This window comes from Pteropus vampyrus, unplaced genomic scaffold (genome assembly GCF_000151845.1).
Source record: "Pteropus vampyrus isolate Shadow unplaced genomic scaffold, Pvam_2.0 Scaffold311, whole genome shotgun sequence".
Classification (NCBI taxonomy): Eukaryota; Metazoa; Chordata; class Mammalia; order Chiroptera; family Pteropodidae; genus Pteropus; species Pteropus vampyrus.
In genome coordinates, this window is record NW_011889092.1 from 2,465,717 (window position 1) to 2,487,091 (window position 21,375).

General features: G+C 34.8%; 1 protein-coding gene across 1 annotated transcript in view; it reads left to right on the forward strand.

Moving 5' to 3' along the window:
• RRM1 (ribonucleotide reductase catalytic subunit M1) overlaps positions 1-21,375 on the forward strand; it is a 36,797-nt gene that overhangs the window by 5,632 nt on the left and 9,790 nt on the right. The window contains exons 2-15 of the mRNA XM_011377462.2: positions 1,384-1,472; positions 3,973-4,150; positions 5,206-5,306; positions 7,071-7,130; positions 7,953-7,992; positions 8,259-8,421; positions 9,530-9,671; positions 11,030-11,113; positions 12,151-12,312; positions 12,690-12,769; positions 13,460-13,661; positions 16,375-16,524; positions 16,742-16,963; positions 18,531-18,545. Coding sequence (XP_011375764.1) covers positions 1,384-1,472; positions 3,973-4,150; positions 5,206-5,306; positions 7,071-7,130; positions 7,953-7,992; positions 8,259-8,421; positions 9,530-9,671; positions 11,030-11,113; positions 12,151-12,312; positions 12,690-12,769; positions 13,460-13,661; positions 16,375-16,524; positions 16,742-16,963; positions 18,531-18,545 — 1,688 coding nt within the window. The remainder of the gene's footprint in view (positions 1-1,383; positions 1,473-3,972; positions 4,151-5,205; positions 5,307-7,070; positions 7,131-7,952; positions 7,993-8,258; positions 8,422-9,529; positions 9,672-11,029; positions 11,114-12,150; positions 12,313-12,689; positions 12,770-13,459; positions 13,662-16,374; positions 16,525-16,741; positions 16,964-18,530; positions 18,546-21,375) is intronic.

The following is a 21,375-nucleotide window of genomic DNA, read 5'->3' on the forward strand; positions in this document are numbered from 1 at the left end:
TTATTAAATTGTGTGCTTTTCTGTGTAATGTGATGAAATCTTGTGCCATCTGGTTCCATCCTGCTCAAGATATGAATCATGTCTTTGTCTGGCATATCTGCTGTATATGCTGCCCAGCTGTCTTGGTTATCAGATCGACTGTTGAGGTATCACAGTGCTTGTGTTCAAATAACCTTTATTTTACTTAATCATGGCACCAAACCAACAAGAGAATTCATGTTGGTGATTCAGATATGCCAAAGAGAAACTAAAGTGCTTCCTTTAAGTGAAAAGGTGAAAGTTCTTGGTTTAAGGAGAGGAAAAAAAATTCTATACTGAGATTGCCAGGATCTATGGTAAAAATGAATCTCTGTGAAATTGTGGAGAAGGAAAAAAATTCGTGCTAGTTTTGTTGTTGCACCTCAGACTGCAAAAGTTATGGCCATAGTACATGATAAGTGCTTAGTTAAGATGGAAAAGGCATTACATTTGTGGATGGAAGACATGAACAGAAAACATTCTGATCAATGCAGCATGTTGCTCCAGAAAGCACTAAGCTTTTTTGAAGACTTCAGCGAGGGAGCCCGTGAAATGAGTGGCACCAAGCCATTTATTGCAATTAAGGATTGAGCCCAGGTTCAAGAATAGGTTTGACCTGAAAAATATAAAGATTACTTGAGAAGCTGTGTCTGCTGATTGAAGAAGCTGCTGTCACATTTCCCTCAAAGTTGCAGAAATTGATAAATGAGAAAAATATGCATGTATAGGAAAAAACATATAGGATTTGGTAATATCTGTGGTTTCAGGCATTCACTGGGGCTCTTGGAATGTATCCCCCATGGATAAGGGGGAACTACTGTAAAATATATGGTATGTCAGATGATGCTATGGAAGAAAAGCATAGAAGGAAGAGGGGATAAGAAGAGGAAGGCTATTTTGGGGGCATTGCAATTTAAAATAGGATGATCAGCGAAAGCCTCATTGAGAAGATGACATTGAACAAAGACCTAAAATAGGTGTAGATAGCAAGGAGGCTAGGGTTGCCAAGGTAGAGTAAATGAGGAAGGAGAGAGAGGAGGAGATGAAGTTGGGAAAAGGGGCACACAGGAGAGGTTGTCTGGAAGTCTGTGGATTATTATAATGATTTTGACTTTGATTCTGAAGGATCTGATCATCCACTATTGGGAATTTTGAAGGGGAGAAGAGAAGATTTTCGGAATAGAATCCATACTTTTTGAAGATACAAAAATAATATCTTGATGAAACTACTGGATGTCTTAATCTTTTATCTATGAAATAGCATTTCACGTTGGGCAATTTAAAAATTCATGTGTCGATTACATTTGATTCTTTGACATTGCTATCTTAATAAGTGATAATGAATTTTATGGTTTGATTCTTCAGATGGCCGCCAAGAACGGGTCATGTTTGACAAAATTACATCTCGAATCCAGAAACTTTGTTATGGACTCAATATGGACTTTGTTGATCCTGTAAGTAAATATGGTTTATATCTTGGGTTCCTTGCTTTATGTGACTATTTTTACTTGTATCTTATCTCTGGCCCTTCCCTTACTTAACATATTTTGGTTTGGTATTCTGCTTATGGCCTTGGATATAAAATGTGAATTCATTGCTTAAAACCTTTTTTCTAAATTTTGGTTCTGTACTTTGAATTCTTACTTTTCAGAAGACTAAAAAGTGAGCAAAGAGGAAAACCTGACATTGATATTTCATGTTAGAGACTTTCTTGAATAAATTATTTTATTCATAAGTGAAAAAATGTATGGTAAAGCTTGTTTTGGAATTGTGGTCATTTGAGTAGAAACCGATTTGAAATTTGCTTTTTGTTATCTATGTAGGTGAAGACATTTAAGTAATATAAAGTAGATTTCATGAGCAACATTTAAATTAAGGAGAACAGACCATTCATAAGCCAGTTGCTCTGCTTTCTCATTTCCTATAAATCCTCTACTCTAGACCCTCATCATCCCTTATCTAGACTGTTGTCTATAATGGTCTCAAAAGTAACCTTCCTCTTATCTTGCCCTCTTCACATGCATCTTCCACTTGGCATCTAAAATGATCATCCTAAAATGGGAGTATCTTAAGAACCTTTTTTTCCAAACCCACCCATATTGCCCTAGCCTTATTTAGGTATTCTACCTGTACTGCTGTAGCACTTGTGCTGGCCTCATAGCATTAAATTAACCACATAATGTGGAAAGTAATTACAAGCCTGTCCTCCCCTAGTATTGAGGGTGGGCTATATCTTATTCTTGGGATGTCTACAATGTTTGGCACGTATATAGATACTTGATAAATAGTGAATTGGCCAAAATGGTCAAAAGAAAATAATTTTATACAACTTTAAAATATGCTTATTACAAATTCTCTTTTACATTAAAACAGTAGAATGTTAAGTTGGAATGAACCTGCTAGATCATCCTATTTCATCTTCCTTGTAGACAAGGAAGGTCCAAAGAGAGAAGGGAAGTGACTTGTACAAGTTAGTGGGAGTGTTGGGAGAAAAACCTAGGTCTCTTGACTTTCAGATGTTCTGCCTCAGGTGATACTATATTTCAAAGTACAAGGATACTATATAGCAGACTCAAGCTTTCTAGGGTAGATTCAGCTGAAAAAGTCTGTGTGCTATTAGATCTGGCACAGTTAACACACAGATTTTATCCTGAGTTTTGATTAATTGCCATGTCGCACCAGAAACAATTTAGAACAGGGGTCCCCAACCCCCAGGCCATGGACCGGTACTAGTCTGTGGCCTATTAGGAACCAGGCCACACAGAAGGAGATGAGCGGCAGGAGAGCAAGCAAAGCTTCACCTGTATTGGCAGGGACACCCCAGTGCTAGCTTCATCGCCTCAGCTTCACCTCAGATCATCAGGCATTAGATTCTCATAGGAGCACTTGTACCAAAAAGGTTGGGGACCACTGATTTAGAAGACTTTACTGTTCTTTTATTGAACATAATTTATCTGCTAGATCTGAGAAGAAAGTGATCAGGAACAATTTGGTCTTAGGTAAAATGTAATTAGAATAGATTGTAGACTGGTAATTACACTTTTTTTGAGGGGGGCATGTTTTGGTCAACTGGGCAATACTTTTATTTTCTGTTGAATTAAGCTTTTTTTTAAAGATTCAGTAAACACAAATCACAACTTAGTATTTGTTTTCCTTAAAAATGTGTGGTAATAACTTGTACATTGTATATTTTTAAAAGGGGAACCTCTTACAACATGGTCTTGAAAACAGTGAAATTCAGTGAGGTTGAGTGGGATGTGAAGCCAGACTAGCCAATAACCTTGAGCAAGTCCAAGTAACCTGATCTCAGGTTCCTCATGTAAAATGGTGATAGTAATCATATCCATCTCACAAGGTGATTGTAAAATGTCAGAGAAGGTTATGAAAGTTGAGACACTTTGTAATTCGTGAAGTACTAAAGAAAGAGTAGTCATTAAATTATTTGATGAATCAGCCCCAACCTTAATTTATACTTTCGTCTCTAATTGGAATGATTGAAGTTTGATTCATTTGCTTTCCTTTACTTGTCCTTAAGTAGAAAGACAAGTAAAAATTAGGAAAAAATGGGTAATTATGTAGCTGGAACCCTGATCACGTAGGGATAATTTGAATGAAAGATGAGGAAATCCTTATAGAATCATTGGTCTTTTTTCAGCTCTTTCCCTGTGAGACTGTTGATCTTTGTTAAACCTATACTTAGATTTTAAAAAATTAATTAATTTTTTTTTGGTGACCCCTCTTTGTAGTATATATTAGTATGCATTTTTTGGCAGTTATGTTGGTTTATGAACTCTTATTACTAAGTTTCCCACAGCCCACCATTTTAAAAGATAATTTTTCAGAAAAGGAAATTGTTTTATTTTGATGTAAATTTGATTGTTTTCTTCATTGCTCTATTCAGGAAGCTGTTGGTTCTTGAGAAAGCTCAAATAATTCTTGGTTTTGTTTTTATAGGCTCAGATCACCATGAAAGTAATCCAAGGCTTATACAGTGGGGTCACTACTGTGGAACTAGATACTTTGGCTGCTGAAACAGCTGCAACCTTGACTACTAAGCACCCCGACTATGCCATTCTGGCAGCAAGGGTTGCTGTCTCTAACTTGCACAAAGAAACAAAGAAAGTGTTCAGTGGTGAGTCTAGAGAAAAAAGTTAGAATTTAGTATTGGAAAATGTATAAGGGTACTAGAATGAAACCTTGAATGTCAAAATAAAAGTTATATCTTGCTTAAAAAGGCAAAAATGTGTGAGTTAGTGGAAGAGGGGGGATTAGAACTTGTTTCTCCATGCTGCTGATTTGCTGAACGGGTTAGTGGATTCTTTTCTTTATTTTTTTGTTCTGTCTCTTTTAAGTAGTTGGTGGTATTGTGGTTGAAAAAAATGAGTAATATTTAATAACAAGTTCTGGGTTAAACAAAATATTATCTTTAATCTTTTGTCACCATTAGCAAACACTTCATTCCATCACTGGCATTTTACAGCTCAGGGAGTGTGGGCAAAAGAAAGTTAAATAATTTGTTTGGTTTATAAGAAGTCAGATGGTTGATGGAGAGAGAAATCTTTGGCTCTTGATTCCAGATCTCTTATGTGGGACCTCATATATTATACCTCTCTTTTTAGTAGATTTATTGTAAAGATATTAGTTCTCCCAAAATTGAACTATATATTCAAGTCAGTTCCAATCAAAACACCAGCATTTTGTGTGTGTGTGTGTGTATGTGTAATTATTGTTCACAAATGCAAAGGGATATCTTTAAGAAGAGCAAATGAGAGGGCTTATTAAAGATGCATTTATAGACATGAAATGCTTGGGGCGATAGGTTCTGAATTTTAAGTGAAATTTTATGTTAGGGTAAAAAAATTGAGAAGAGATTATAATTTTTGCCTTTCTTTATTTTCAACCAGTATTTGTCAGTGGGGTTGGCTATCAGTCACCTGGGAATATTTTTCAAATTACAAGAGGCTTTCTACACTCTTAACTCTGGAAACTTGTTTCATAAGTGAGGCATTATTATATATTTAGTCAACATGTGTATTTTTATTGAGCACTTTCTATGCCAGGCACTGAGGTGAGTTGGGATGAAAAAATGAGAACCACTAACCACTGTTTTAAACTATTAACTGAAAAGTGAATTAACTCTTAAGTGATTTTGACATTTTTATTTTTTGTTGTACTTTTTTTTTTTAGATGTGATGGAAGACCTCTACAACTATATAAATCCACATAATAGCAAACACTCTCCCATGGTGGCCAAGTCAACATTGGATATTGTTTTGGCCAATAAAGATGTATGTATAATGCTTTTCTAGTGAAAAAATTTTTTAAATAGATTCTTTTTTTTAAAATAAGCACATTTTTAAAAATTTAAACACTACAAAAGATACAGGTAAAAAGTAATTCTCTGTTGTTCCCTAAATCCTAGTTTCTCTAGAAACAACATTTTATAATTTTAAAATGTATTTTCCCAGCACTATTCTATAATACACCTGTGTGCACGTGTGTGTATGTCTGTGTACATATATATTTTTCCTTTTAGTGATAGTGTACTGTGCATACTGTTTTTACTGAGAATTTATCTTAGAGATAGTTCTATGTCAGCATTTATGAATTTACCCTATTTCTAACAGCAGCATAGCATTCCGTTTTATAGGTTTGTTGTTATTGTACATATATGTAAGAATTACTCCAGTGATGAATATTTGTTTTCCATTTTTCATTGCCGTAAATATTCTTGTATGGTAGTGTTTTGCTCATAGATGAGTATATTGGTAAGATAAATCCCGTAAGTGGAATTGCTGAGCCAAAGAGTATGTGCATTCAAAATTTAGTAGACCTTGCCAAACTGACTCCTAAAAAGGTTGCTCAGGTAAAATTTTGAAAGATCTTGCTCAGCAAGTTAAAAATTATCTACTTGTGTTCCAACCCCTTTCTTAACTAGATCCCAGAGTACAGAAAAGAAAAGATATGTAGGTCCAATCAGCCCTTTTGCATACAATTTATTTATCATGGATATCTGCACAGATAGAAGCCAGTTTTAGCTTTAGGTAATAGAATGATTAGTCGGTTGTCTCTCTAAATATGTATCTGGTGTTAAAAAGACCGAGAGAAAGAAAACAGTTGTTTGTATGTGTTGTTCATTTGTATAATCTGTACATGTATAATATGTACAAAAATGAAATAACTACTGCAAAAACCCATATCTAAAAAAAAATAAAGATAATCAAGTATTTCAGTTCTCCATTATTCACACAAGGCCCCTACCTGTCTTTGGCAGCAAAGATACCTTAAAAATTTAAGAGAAAGGGAGGAGCTTCATATAATTATTCCAATCCTGAGACATGGATCATTATACATCAACACTGAAAGTATTTTGAAAAACTTGCTCCATTTTTCTGTATCCAGAATGAATCTTTGTATCTAAATGCTTTTTGTTTCCTCTTAATAGCTTTATAGCATACAAAAACTATAACAATGGCCAGTTCCTTTATAAAATCTTATTGTCACAACAGTAGTTTGTATGAAACCTGTTGAAGGACCATGGATTTTGAAGAGCCTTAGAATTAATGTAATCCTACTTTCTGTCATTGTTTATCATGTATATGGTTATATGTAGTTTAAAATCATCTAATTTTTATAATAAAAGTATGAGTAAATATGTGGTACCAATACTTTTAGATTGACAGCTAATTTAAGAACATGTTTAAAGATGACAATATGCTTATGTTCTCTCCCTCTTTAATTAGAGATGTACTATAAATATAACGGGGAAAGTTTGGAAAGTCACATTTATATTTTTACTTATATACAACTTAGATTTATGTGTTTTCTTCTACTTTTACAACGTACAATTTTTTAAACCTAATTAGGATACTGAATTTATGTTTTTTTCTTACGTTAGATATGGTTTTCTATTCTATAACAATAACACTTAGTGTTATCTCTTTTGTATCCTATGTCAATTTTAATTCTGGAATCAGGGGTGAAAGATGTCAGATTTTGTGAAAATAAGTTTAATTATCTCAATTATGGGTTCTTTTTTTCATCTCCACCAGCGCCTGAATTCTGCCATCATCTATGACCGAGATTTCTCTTATAATTACTTTGGCTTTAAGGTAAATAAAGTGGGAATTTCTCCTTACATCAGGAAATACAGGTTTTCGTTTATGTTTTAGTGATACAATTATAAAGGCAGTAAGTTATTTGGAGTTGGGAGTTGGGATGGACCTGGTGGATTAGTGGAATTAAGGTAATGGTGGTGGTTTGAGTTAAGGAAAGATAGTTTATCCATTTGCAGTTTTAAAAATTTCCAAATATTACTTCTGGATTACTTGAGGAGTTATGCAGATAATTTGCTATAATGATTCTCTATTATTCTACTGTTCATGCAACGACTATTGAATCCTTACTGTGTGCTGAATGCCTTTCTCCGTACTTTTATGTTGATAAACAGTGATTGAGAACGTCAGTTTTGGTATCACACCACCTGGGTTCAAATCTCTTCTTCATTTCTTCTTAGCAAGTTACTTAATCTCTCTGTGTTTCAGTTTCTTCATCTTTAGAATGGGGATAATAAAATTTCAGTACAAATTCTGTTGTGGATAAGTGAGAGTGTTTATGTTGCTTGGGTCAGTGCCTAGCCTGTTATAAGTGTTTTATAAATGTTAACCATTATGATGATCATAAGGAATGCCACAGCTTCTGCTCTTAATATTATATGCATTAATATAGAGCTGGGTTTTTCCAGAAATTTTCATGCAGTCTTTTCCAGAACAGACAGCCAATTAATGTTCCAAACTGAAGCTAGGAAGAGTAAATATATTATTTTCATTTAAAATTATATAAAAACTGAGAAGATTTAAATAGATTGCCTTATTTTGAATGATATATCCACTGTGTCTTGTACTGCTCTGGAAGTTTTTGCTTTGCTTTTTTAGACTCTAGAGCGGTCCTATTTGTTGAAGATCAATGGAAAAGGTGAGACATGAACATGTTTGTGTATTTTATTTTCTGTTCATTATATTAAATATAGAGCTTTGAGCTATTGGCCATAATATTTCTTTTTAAACTATAAATAACATTTAACTTTAGGTTTAATTTATGAATGAATAATTGTCTTGCTTACTGGTTTAAAATTTTTAAAACTGTCTTTGGGTGTTCCTTTTTTGACTGAAGTACATGTCTCAGCCTAGTTTTTCTGACATTTCCCATCATATGAAAACTCTTTTTTTTGTTGTTTTTAGTGGCTGAAAGACCACAACATATGTTGATGAGGGTATCTGTGGGGATTCACGAAGAAGATATTGAAGCTGCTATTGAAACGTACAACCTTCTTTCTGAGAGGTGGTTTACCCATGCCTCTCCCACTCTTTTCAATGCTGGCACTAACCGCCCACAGCTTTCTAGGTATGTGCCATCTATAATTGCTTTCAAAGTTCTGAAATGGTTTGACTAGGAAAATAAACTTTGGCTGGAAGAAACTAGGCAATTCATCACAGAAGAATTAATTTAATGAACATTTAATCACTCCTGCTCTGGTTAAATGAGATTTGTATTCTGGAAAGATCTCTCACTTTAGTGTGGTAAATGAATTGGAGAGAGGCAAATGCTGGTATTGAAATTTTAAACTTGATTGTGATGATGGTTGCACAATTCTGTGAATATACTAAAAGCCATTAGTTGTACACTTTAAATGGAATTTTAGGTATGTGAATTATATCTCAATCAAGTTTTTTTTTTTTTTTTAAATCAAGTTGTTTTGAAAATAGTAAATATCAACAGAGGACTCTTAGAGTCTCTTCAAGAGATTATGGTATTTTTGGAGAGAAATGGACAGATTCTAGAGACATTTAGGAGCTAAAATTGACAGAATTTAGTGATGTTTTGAATATGAGCCAAGGATGGTTCCTGAGTTTATGAATAGAGTAATAGGAAGAATGATGATACCTTTTCTGAGAAAGGGGACACTGGAACAGAATCCAATAATACATAAAAAAACAAAAACAAAAATAAAAAACCACTTTTAGCAAATTGGTTTATCCCAGGAATTCAAGGATATGCTAATATCAAAAAGTATATTAATATAATCCATTGCACTAACATACCATTTAATATTCTTTCATAATTAACAAATTAGTAAAATCAATACAGAAAATAACTTCCTTAATTTGGTAAATGATACCACTAAAAACTTAGATCTATCACTTGTTTTCAGCATTATAGTGGAGGCCCAAGCCAGCATCGTAAGATAAGAAGGAAAAAATTGGAAATGAGGGAACAAAACTATAATGATTCACAGATGATATAATTTTTATATAGGGAATTAAGAGCATCTACAAATTATTAGAATTAAGATTTCAGCAAAATATATATATTAGCTTAATATAAATTAATTGAATTTCTGTAAACTACAGATCTTTTATTTGTCTAACTTACTGTCTTTGGATTGTATAGTTATTTTTGAGATTTCACTTTGCTTCATTTCCTTGCTGATTTGTGATTTTTGTCTTCATAGCTGTTTCCTTCTAAGCATGAAAGATGATAGCATTGAAGGCATTTATGACACTCTAAAGCAGTGTGCATTGATTTCCAAGTCTGCTGGGGGAATTGGTGTTGCTGTGAGTTGTATTCGAGCTACTGGCAGCTACATTGCTGGGGTAAGATTCTTTCGTATGGCTGAAAATGTATAGGCTGGAGGAATTCAAGTCCATAAGCAACCAAGCTTATGGTTGAGAGGGCGAATGGTGGGGCTTGGGAGACCTGGCTCTCTGTTAATTACTAGCTGGCAGCGTGACTTGGAGTGAGTCATTTCACTGCTTCTGGCTTCATTTTCATCTATCTTAGAGGTTTAGATTAGATGCTCTGTAGGATCCTTTTTAGCTCAGAATTTGGAATTCTGATTTATTTTACAATAATAGCAACTCTTACTTATTGATTGCTTACTATGTGCTAAATCTGTTATAAAAGTTTTACATTAGTTACTCATTTAATCCTTACTACAACTTTATGAAATAGATATCATTAGAAGCACACAGTGGGTACTTTACGCCTTATAGTAACTTGATGAGTATAGACAGTATTGTCTTCATTTTCTAAGTGAGGAAACAGGCTTAGAAAGTAAAATTACTTCCAGAGATCAGTCACTTAATATGTGATAGAGCTAAGATTTAAGCTTTAAACATTGACACTTTGATGTAAATTCAAGCCTCACTTGAATTGGGAGTCAAGATAAGGATTTTTAGGTAAAACCTGGATTTAAATCCTATCTACATTACTTACTAATAGTGCTTAGTGCAAGTTATTTTACATCTCTGAATTTATTTCTTCATCTGTAATATGAAGAAAATATCTAACCTTTTAGAATAAAGCTAGAGAATCCAGAAGGAAACCATTCCATTACATGGGGTTCTGGAGATTCTGTGATATATACAGCACTTTCACACAATAGTAGCGTGAACCATTGCTCACTTATGTTTCTAAACTGAGGCTTGCCTTGAGTTAGAAGGATTATTTTGAAATTCGATGATGTTTCTTCTAGTCTTAGGAGTCTATATTTTCTTATCTTCATTCTAGAATTCATTTATTGCTGAGAATCTCCCTTTACCTTATTTATTATCTCGATTTACCCATTGTGTATAATTCTAATTGTGTAAGTTGCCTTGAATTCTTGTGGGAAAAAGACATTTTAGTGGTGTTTTTACTTTACCCAAAGTATATGTTTATATAATCACCTTTAGAAGGTATGGTGTCCTGATTTTGGATTCTTTTGACTTGTAATTGTTATATCTCATTGTAAATTAAAGATGCCATGAAGTAACTATACATCATTGTAATTTATTCAAGGTTTTGTTTATTTAATGTTCCCTACGTTTTCAAAGCAGAGGTAGAACTGGAGAGCAGATTAAACTTTATGGACTGGGAGAAAGTAATTTGTTCACTTTTGAGCCCTGTGTTCTTTTTTCTTGTTGAGTCCCCTTTCTACTTCAGATACCTTTATTCTCTGTCTCTCTTTCAGACTAATGGCAATTCCAATGGCCTTGTACCAATGCTGAGAGTATATAACAATACAGCACGATATGTGGATCAAGGTGGAAACAAGGTATGCTGTTATTTTAAAGTATTGGAAATCAGAACTAAAAGTTTTTAGCCATGTATGCTTATGATAAGATGGTTTATTGTGTATATTTCTAACAACTTGGCCTATTTTTTTCATGTTTAAAATCAATTTACTGAGTATAATTTACTTACTTTAAAGTACACTTGAATGTACAGTTTGATGGGTTTTAACAGATGTATACACTGTAATCACCATACCATTCAAAATATAGAACATTTTCAGTACTCCAGAATGTTTCCTCATGCACTTTCATATTAATCACCCCCTTTACTCCCACCCATGCATAATGACTCCAGGTAGCCAGTGATCTAGTCAGTAGCTTTTTTACATGACAGTTTATTTGCAAAGAATTTTTGAAGTTGTGACTCATATTAATACCTAACCTTGCAAAGGGGTTGTAATATGTCTTCTAGGTTTTTCTTAAAACAAAACAAAACAGAAAACAAAACTTTGCCTATTTTATAGAGGAAAAAGTAAAGTTGAGAGGATTGAGGTCATTTATTTAGTATTACCAGCAGAATAGTTTTTAACTTGAGCCTGCTTCTTGTGGATATGTAGGCACACTAATCACTTCTTAGTTTATGAACTTCTCTCTGGTGTACTTAAAAAGAAATCTATGGGACCTTGATAAGACAGATCACCTTTTTGACCTTTAATAAAGAGCACAACCTGTTGTCTAAGTTGAAGTGATTTTCTTTGGGCTTTACATATATGTCACATTGTGTAAAGTGAGCTAGATAACCGAAGAGGAAGCTCCATCTCTAGTTTACTTATCACTTTGAACAAGTTATTTAATCTTTCTTTTTCCACATTTTCTTTGTTAAATGTTCTTTTTTACACCAAGAATTGTAAGAAAAATATTAACTACTTTATATTTTTATAGTATTTTTCTATGTATTCTCTCATTTAATTCATTAATTTTACTGATAATCCAAGGAGATAAAAAAGTGTTTTGGAAAATGTGAAGTTTCTTTGTTTCATTCTGATTCTGAAAAGAATGATGATTTATTTACCATTAGCGACCTGGGGCATTTGCTATTTACCTGGAGCCTTGGCATTTAGATATCTTTGAGTTTCTTGATTTAAAGAAGAACACAGGAAAAGAAGAACAGCGTGCCAGGGACCTTTTCTTTGCCCTTTGGATTCCGGATCTCTTCATGAAACGAGTGGAGACTAATCAGGTAAGAGAAAGGTACCTGTTAATAATAATGACTCGATTCATATAAGCCTTCTCTTCAGTTGTCATAAATCATGCTTAGGAAGAGTCCACTTAATATGTTTTGCTATGGAAGGCATTTTGAACATGTTATGAGATGTCATTCCTGCCTTCTTGGATTTTTATTCTCTAAAGTAGATGTTGTCTGACCTAAATGCTTGAAAAGTTGTATACAAACAGGCAGAACTAGGTGTTTGGCTCTGAGCCTAAAATGATTATTTCTATAGCAGATTTCCAAGATAGTCCATGTAAGATACCCTCTCCCTTATAGTGTTCCTAACAGACTATGTATGGTTGATTATTTGAAGTTTCTTATGGGTGGTACTATTCTTTCCTTTGTAGGAATGGTCTTTGATGTGTCCAAATGAGTGTCCTGGTCTGGATGAGGTTTGGGGAGAAGAATTTGAGAAGCTATATGAAAGGTATGGGAAAAATATGAAAGTAATAATGTTTTACATATTTTTCTCTTATTCGGATGTCTACATTTTAAAATGTTACCACTCATTAGCCAGTTTCTAGGAATCTTTGGGAGCATCTAGAAGAGAATATGATTCATAATTTTATTTTGGTCAGCTTTTTTTTCTGAATCTTTATTAAAATTTTGGTTTCCATTTTTCTTAAAACTTTGGGACATGTAAATATTCGCTTGGGTTTTTCCATTGATGCTTTTAAAAATGAAGGCAAAGAGTTAGCAGCGTTTTTTTTTTTTGCTTTGTCATACAGTACATTTGATAAAATCAGTTATGCTTTGTGTTGCACACAGGAATCGAGCAACTTGGACACATGTGAATAGTTCATTAAATAATGGAACAATAGTACTACTTTAGCACATTAGCATAATTTGACTACTTTAGGTTTTTGTTTCTTTTAATTATGGAAGGTATTGATTTAGTGGGATCAGATGTATTTGAAGGGATTTAACACTGCCTGATTTTCCTCTGGTTTTAGTGAGGGTAAAATGAATATCATATTCCTTGTTTTTTTTCTTCCTTTGCAAAACTTAGTAAAAAATTTAAGTTTTTATAATATTATATTTTAATGTCTGCCTTCAAGTTATCTGCAATAAAGATTTTCTTATGAAATATTAAAATAATGTTACCTTTGCCTTTCAGTTATGAGAAACAGGGTCGTGTCCGCAAAGTTGTAAAAGCTCAGCAGCTTTGGTACGCCATTATTGAGTCTCAGACTGAGACAGGTACCCCATACATGCTCTACAAAGATTCCTGTAATCGGAAGAGCAACCAGCAGAACCTGGGAACAATCAAATGCAGCAACCTGTGTACAGAAATAGTAGAGTATACTAGCAAAGATGAGGTAGGTAGAAAAACTTCTGCCTGAGTCTAGTACTGAGAGAAGAATCTTTGGAAGTTACTGTTTGTGACTCCCTCACTTTATTTCACTTGAGATGAGTGAAGGGAGTTTTCATAGCTTGTTGATAAACAGAAGGGCACTAAAATAGAATTACAAAGGGAGAAAGAGATGTGATCTATGTCTTTGAATATATTTTAGTCAAAGCCATGTAGAAGACTGTCAACTTTTTCTTACACATTGTTATAATAATCTTTACTTGAGAAAAATAGCAATATACAGTTATGGTAGTTTGAGACAAACGAAAATGTGTTAGGATGCTCATTCAGTTTAAAGTATGTAAACACATAGAGTCCTTTCAGTGAATGTTGAGAAAATTCTAATCTCAAATCTTTAATGATTCACAGAAGAGGCAAGGCTAGAAATGAGACCTAGGGTTTTGTTTGTTTGTTTGTTTTGTTTTTGTTTTTTTTAAGTTTCTGGAAAAACTTCCATTTGGGAAGAACAGCCTGTATGACAGATCAGGGATAGGGTTAGGTTCTGTGCAGTGAGTGTCCAATAAGTTTGTTTTGATGGAGCAAATACATTAAGGTTTGGTATATGGAGAGATGGGTTTGGCCAGGGGAAAGGAGTTAGTAGGTGAAAGCTGGCATGTCACAGAAGTAGGGAACCCTTGTAGGTTTCTGAAAGGGAATACATCAAAATGCTAGGATGAGAAGGCTAGTTCTTGCTTATGGTTATAGAGTGGCTTGGTGTAAGAAGAGGTTGGAGGTCAGCTTAAGGAGATTGTTGCAGTAGTTGGATGACAGGCTGCTTGGATATTGCATGCAAACTATGGAAATGAAGAAGGAGCAGATCACAAATTCTAGGGCCTAAAAAATATGACAAATGAAAAATCAGGATGAAAATAGTGAGTTGAGTATACTGCTAAGGTTGCAGTTTAACAAAATTTATTGAGCACCACCTATATGTAAGACAACTGTAGTAAGTGCTCCGGAAATATAAATGAATATGGCTCAATCCCTGCCAGTTTCCTCTGGAAACTTATAATTTAGTTGGAAGAAATTGACATATACTCTAACCATTATACAAGATAGATTTTTTTTTTACAGAGACTAGAGTGACCCTTTTAAAAACAAAAATCGGATCAGATCATTACCTTGCACAGCTCTCCTCTTTGACTTTCTAACCCATCCAGAGTCCTTCCTTTTTTAAATTGAGATATAATTCACATACCATAAACTCCACCCTTGTAAAGTATGTAATTCATTGTTTTTTAGTATGCCCACAAGGTTGTGCAACTATCACCAGTATCTAATTCTAGGACATTTTCATCACCCCAGAAAGAAACCTTCAACTTCTTAGCAGTCGCACCCTGTTCTCCTTTTCTGGTAACCACTAATTTATTTTCTGTCTTTGGATTTGCCTATTGTGGGCATTCTATTTAGATGGAATCTTGTAACATTAGGCCTTTTGTGTCAGGCTTCTTTCACTTACCTCGTTTTAAAGCTTATTTATGCATGTTGTAGCATGTGTCAGTACTTCATTTCCATCCAGTAATCTTATAGTGCCCTATAAGGTCCTATACAACTGGGTACCCCCACTTTACCTGCTGTTACCTTCCCCCTTGCTCACTGTGCTCTAGCTCTACCAATTTCTGTGCTGTTTCTCAAACTTAGCATACATGCTCCTGCCTCAGGATTTTTGCTGTTAATGCTCTTCCCCCCAGGTAGCCAGATGGCTTGCTTTCTAACCTCTTCAGTTATTTGTTCATACGTCATGTTCTCAGTGAGATCTTTGACAGCTCTTTTTTAAAATGGCACTCCTTCCATCCTTATCCCCAGGATACTCTGTCTTCTTTTCCTGCCTTATTTTTCTCTCTGGCATTTATCAGACTTATGTGATCTGAGCTATGTTTTAAAAATGGGTTCTTTGGCAACAAGTATAGAATTGAGTAGGTATGAAGGGCATGAGGTGAGAGGAGTTGAGGGTTTGAATTGGGATAGTCATAATCAAAATGGAAAAAGAAGGTGTGTTCATCAATATTGAGCATTTAGTACATGCCAGATGCATTGCTAGTACTAAAAATATAGGGATAAATAAGATATGATTCCTATCTGAGAAAGGTCACCACCTAGTAAATAGAAAGCATAGATAGAGGAAAAATCACCTGAAGAGCTTTTTCCAAAAATCACAAACTTGGGTCCTCTGTTATAAAGGGCTAGTCAGAATCTCAGTGACGGTGAAGTTGGCATGTGTAATTAGGAAGAGCTTTCTGCAGTGATGTAAATGTCCTGTATCTGGTGGTTCTTGAGCATTTGAAATGTGATTAGTACAGCCGAGAAACTGAATTTTAAATTTCATTTAATTTTAAATAGCTACATGTGGTTAGTGATTATTGTATTGGACAGCGCACATTACTGACTAAAACAGATGTACATAAACAATCACAGCATAGTGTAAGTTTGGTAATAGAGCTGTGTACTATGGAACACAGGATTCTCTTCATCTTACCTGTTTCACTGGAACATGTTAAAACTCACATATGTGAATAGGTACTGGGATTCAGAAATGAACTGGTGAATGATGAAGAGGGAGAAGTCAAAGATAAAAATGAAAAATTTTAATATCAGAGTATTAGATGCCTATATAGTAGTGTCACAGACACAGGGAAGAAATAAAAATTGTGTGATTCTTGACCTTTTTCTCTACATTCCAGGTTGCAGTTTGTAACTTGGCTTCCCTGGCCCTGAATATGTATGTCACACCAGAACACACATACGACTTCAAGAAGTTGGCTGAAGTCACCAAAGTCATTGTTCGAAACTTGAATAAAATTATTGATATTAACTACTACCCTATCCCGGAGGTATGAATAAATATCTCTGCTTATTGGTAATTATTGAAATCTAAGGTGGAGAAAGTTTATCACTTTCCAAAGTTTGCCTGCCAGTCATCATTTAAATGGTCATCACTGGAATGGTGTGAGAAAACTGAGATAAAAAGAGTATATGTTATTTGGTACAGAACGTTGGCTTTTTCTGTTCAGTAATGTCTCTTTTTTCTCTAAATCTATTGGCACAAAGGCATACTTATCAAATAAACGCCATCGCCCCATTGGAATTGGGGTACAAGGTCTGGCAGATGCTTTTATTCTGATGAGGTATCCTTTTGAGAGTCCAGAGGCCCAGTTATTGAATAAGCAAATCTTTGAAACCATTTATTATGGAGCCTTGGAAGCCAGCTGTGATCTGGCCAAGGAGCATGGCCCATATGAAACCTACAAGGGCTCTCCAGTCAGCAAAGGAGTAAGTATATGGGTGAAAAAATTTTTTTTTTATATTCTGTGTGCATGCTTCCCTCCCTGGGGGTTCACTGGACGAAGTCTGTGTGTTTATACTGTCTCTGCCCAGTCCCCTCTTCGTTCGCTGTCTGCTTTGCCCATGGTACCCCATCTGCACAGTCTTCTCCCTGCTGCGACCGCCACCCCCTTTTGCGTGAGCCTTGCCATTGTGGGGTTGCCACTGGCCACGAGGAGGCAGGCAGGTCAGCTTGGAGCTGCTGGGCACCATGGGCTCTGCTGTAGCCTGAGCAGCCTGCACATGTGTGGAGTGTGTGTGCATTGTGTGCATGGCTGGGGAAACACCAGTTAAGTTGAATAATATGTCTTTTTGCCTTGAGTTCCTATAATAGGCTGAATGGTAGCCCTCAAAAAAGATAAGATTACATTCTAATTCCTAGAACCTGTGAATGTTACCTTATTTAGTGTAAAAAAGGTCTTTGCAGATGTAATTAAGGATTTAGAGATGAGATTATCCTGAGTTATCCAGATGGGCCCTAAATCCAATGACAGTTGTTCTTTTAAGAGACAGAGAGGAAGAAGAGGTAACATGACCATAGAGGCAGAAATTGGAGTGATGCAGCCACAACCCAAGAATGCTGACAGCCACTAGAAGCTAAAAGAGTCAAAGAACATGACCTCCTCTAGAGCATCTGGAAGGAGCATGGCCCTCCCAACATGTTGATTTTGGGCTTCTGGCCACCAGAACTATGAGAAAATTAATTTTGTCATTTTAAGCTACCAAGTTTGTAGTAATTTGTTAAACCAGCCATAGGAGACCAATATGGTACTTTTGTCTTCTGGAGTAAAAAGGAACTCTGTTTTAATCTCTTATTCACAACTAGTCATTGCTAAAATGATTTAAGAAGAATGTTAACTGTATTAGTTTTCTAATGATAAACTGTGGATTAAAGCAACATATGTTCAAGACAGGCTGTACCCAGGGTCAAAATGGAAGAGTAGATAAACTCTGCTCTCCTTGTTCCATGATCACATCAAAATTAACAATTTTAGAACAACCATCACTGAGATCCACCTGAAGCCTAGCTGAACAGAATTCCTATAACAACCAAACCCAGGATGAAAAGGAATGTTAAAGGGACTTCTTTAAAAAGAAGGGTAAAGAAAGATAGAAAATATGATTAATAAAATAGCAATAACCATGTACCTATCAATAATTACCTTAAATGTAAATGGATTAAATGCTCCAATCAAAAGAAATAGGGTGGCTGAATGGATAAGAAAACAAGACCCATATGCCACCTATACTTCAGATCAAAAGACACACACAGACTGGAAGTACAGGGATGGAAGAACATTTCATGCAAATGGAAATGATGAAAAAGCCAGGGTAGCAATACTTATATTAGACAAAATAGACTTTAAAACAAAGGCTGTAACAAGAGACAAAGAAGGGCATTTTATAATGATAAAGGGCTCAATCCAACAAGAAGATATAACTTGTAAACACTTACACAACCAATGTAGAAGTACCTAAATATACAAAGCAAATATTGACAAGCATAAATGGAGAGATTTACAGTAATACAGTAATAGTAGGGGACTTTAACACCCCATTGACATCAATGGATAGAACATCCTGACAAAATCAGCAAGGAAAGAGCAGCCTTCTTTGACACATTAGACCAAATGGATTTAATTAATACTTTTAGAACACTTTACCCAAAAGAAGCATAATATACTATTTCCTCAAGTGCACATGGAACGTTTTCCAGGGTAGACCACATGTTAGGCCACAAAACAAGTCTCAGGAAAATTAAGAACATTGAAATATCAAGCATCTTCTACAAACACAATGATATAAAAGTAGAAATCAGTTATAAGAAGAAAACCGGAAAACAAAAACATGGAAGCTAAAAAAAGCTGCTAAACAATGAATGGATTAACAATGAGATCAAGAAAAACCAAAAGGTACCCTGAGACAAAGAAAAATGAAAATACAGCGACCCCCAAAATCTGTGGGACACAGCCAAAGCAAACCCAAGAGGGAAATTCATAGCAATACAGGCCTACCTCAAGAAACAAAAATCTCAAATAAATAATGTAAACTTAAAACTAAAGGAAACTAGGGAAAGAAGAATAAATAAACCCAAAGTGAGCAGATGGAAGGAAATAATAAAGTGTGGAAATAAACAAATAGAGTCTAAAAAAACTATAAGAGATCAATGAAACCAAGAGCTGGTTCTTTGAAAAAGATAAATAAAATTGCTAAACCTTTAATCAGACTCATCCAGAAAAAAGAGGATCCAAATAAAATCAGAAATGAAAGATAAGTAACAATTGATATCACAGAAATACAGAAGGATTGTAAGAAAATACTATGAACAATGTGGCAACAAATTGGACAAACTGGAAGAAAAGGATAAATTTCTGGGAAACATACAGCCTTTCCTAGAAACATACAATTGTCCAACACTGAATCAAGAAGAAACAATCTGACTAGACCAAGAACTATTAATGAAATTGAATCAGTAATCAAAACCTCCCAACAGTCCTGAACCAGATGGCTTCACAGGTGAATTTTACCACACATTCAAAGAAGACTTAACACGTCTCCTTCCTAAACTATTTCAAAAATTTTAAGAGGAGGGTAGGATACCAGGCTCATTTTAGCAGGCCAGCAATACCCTGATTCCAACATTACAAAAATAAAGTTATAGGCCAATATCCCTGGTGAACACAGATGAGGAAATCCTCAAGAAAATATTAGCAAACTGAATTTAAGAATACAGTAATAGATTATATACCATGAACAAGTATGATTTATTTCTGGGATGACAGGTTTCGTTCAGTATCCACAATCAACTAATGTGATATACCACATAAAGAAAATGAAGGGTAAAAATATCAACAGATGCAGAAAAAGCATTTGAGAAATGCTTTTACTACCAGGCTATAGTAATCAAACCAGCATTGTGTGGGCACAAAATTAGACATGTAGATCATTGGAACAGAAAAGAGAGCCTAGAAATAAATCCATGCCTGATCTGTGACAAAGGAGGCAAGAATATACAATGGAGTAAAGGCTATCTCTTCAATAAATGATGTTGGGAAAACTAGATAGGTATGTTCGAAAATGAAACTAGACTACTTACTTACACCATATACCAAAATAAACTCAGAATGGATTAAAGACTTAAATGTAATATCTGAAATCAGAAAATATAGGCAGTACACTCTGACATTACTCTTAGCAATATCTTTTTTAGATATGTCTTCCCAGGCAAGGGAAACAAATACACAAATGGGACTACATCAAACTAAAAAGTTTTCGCACAGTGAAGGAAACAACATAACGAAAAGACAACCTACTCAATAGCAGAAGATATTTGCTAGTGAAACATCTGATAAGGGTTAATATTCAAAATATATAAGGAACTTAATGCCAAAAAAACCCCCCAAACAATCCTATTAAAAAATTGGCAGAGGACCTGAACAGGCATTTCTTCAAAGAGGACATACAGATGGCCAATAGACATATGAAAAGATGCCCAACGTCACTAATCATGAAGGAAATGCAAATCAAAAGCACAGTGAGGTCACCTCACACCTGTCAGAATGGCTATCAGTAAATCAACAAACAACCAGTTTGGGCGAGGATGTGGAGAAAAGGGAACCTTCTATTGATGGGATTGTAAATTGGTGCAGCCACTATGGAGAATAGTATGGAGGTTTCTCAAAAACCTAAAATTACAACTACCATATGACCCAGCAGTTCCACTTCTAGATGTTTATCTAAAATCCAAAACACTATTTCAAAAAGATATATGCATCCCTATGTTTATTGCAGCACTATTGACAACAGTCAAGATATGGAAGCCACCTCAGTGTCCATCGATAGATGAATGGATAAAGATGTGGTGCATATATACAATGGAATAAGAATGAAATCTTAACCATTTGCTACAGCATGGATGGACTTGGAGGGTATTACACTAAGTGAAGTAAATCAGAGATGCCACGTGATTTTGCTTATATGTGGAATTTAAAAAGCAAAGTAAATGAACAAATGAAACAAGCAAACTAATAGATACAGAGAACATATTGATTGTCGCCATGTGGAAGGGGGCTTAGTGAGATGGGTGAAAAAGTAAAAGGTTAAGAAGTACGTACTGCCAGCTGTAAGAATCACAGGGATGTAAAAGTACAGCATAGGGGATATAATCAATAATATTGTAATAACTTTGTATTGTGTTGGAAGAGTACTAGACTTATTGGTGTGATCACTTTGTAAGCTATATAAATGTCTTCAGGTGTTGTACACCTGAAACTAATAAAGTATTGTGTGTCAACTGTAATTGAAAAATAAATTTAAGGTAAAAGGACAGGATTTTGATCCATGCTACAACATGGATGAAT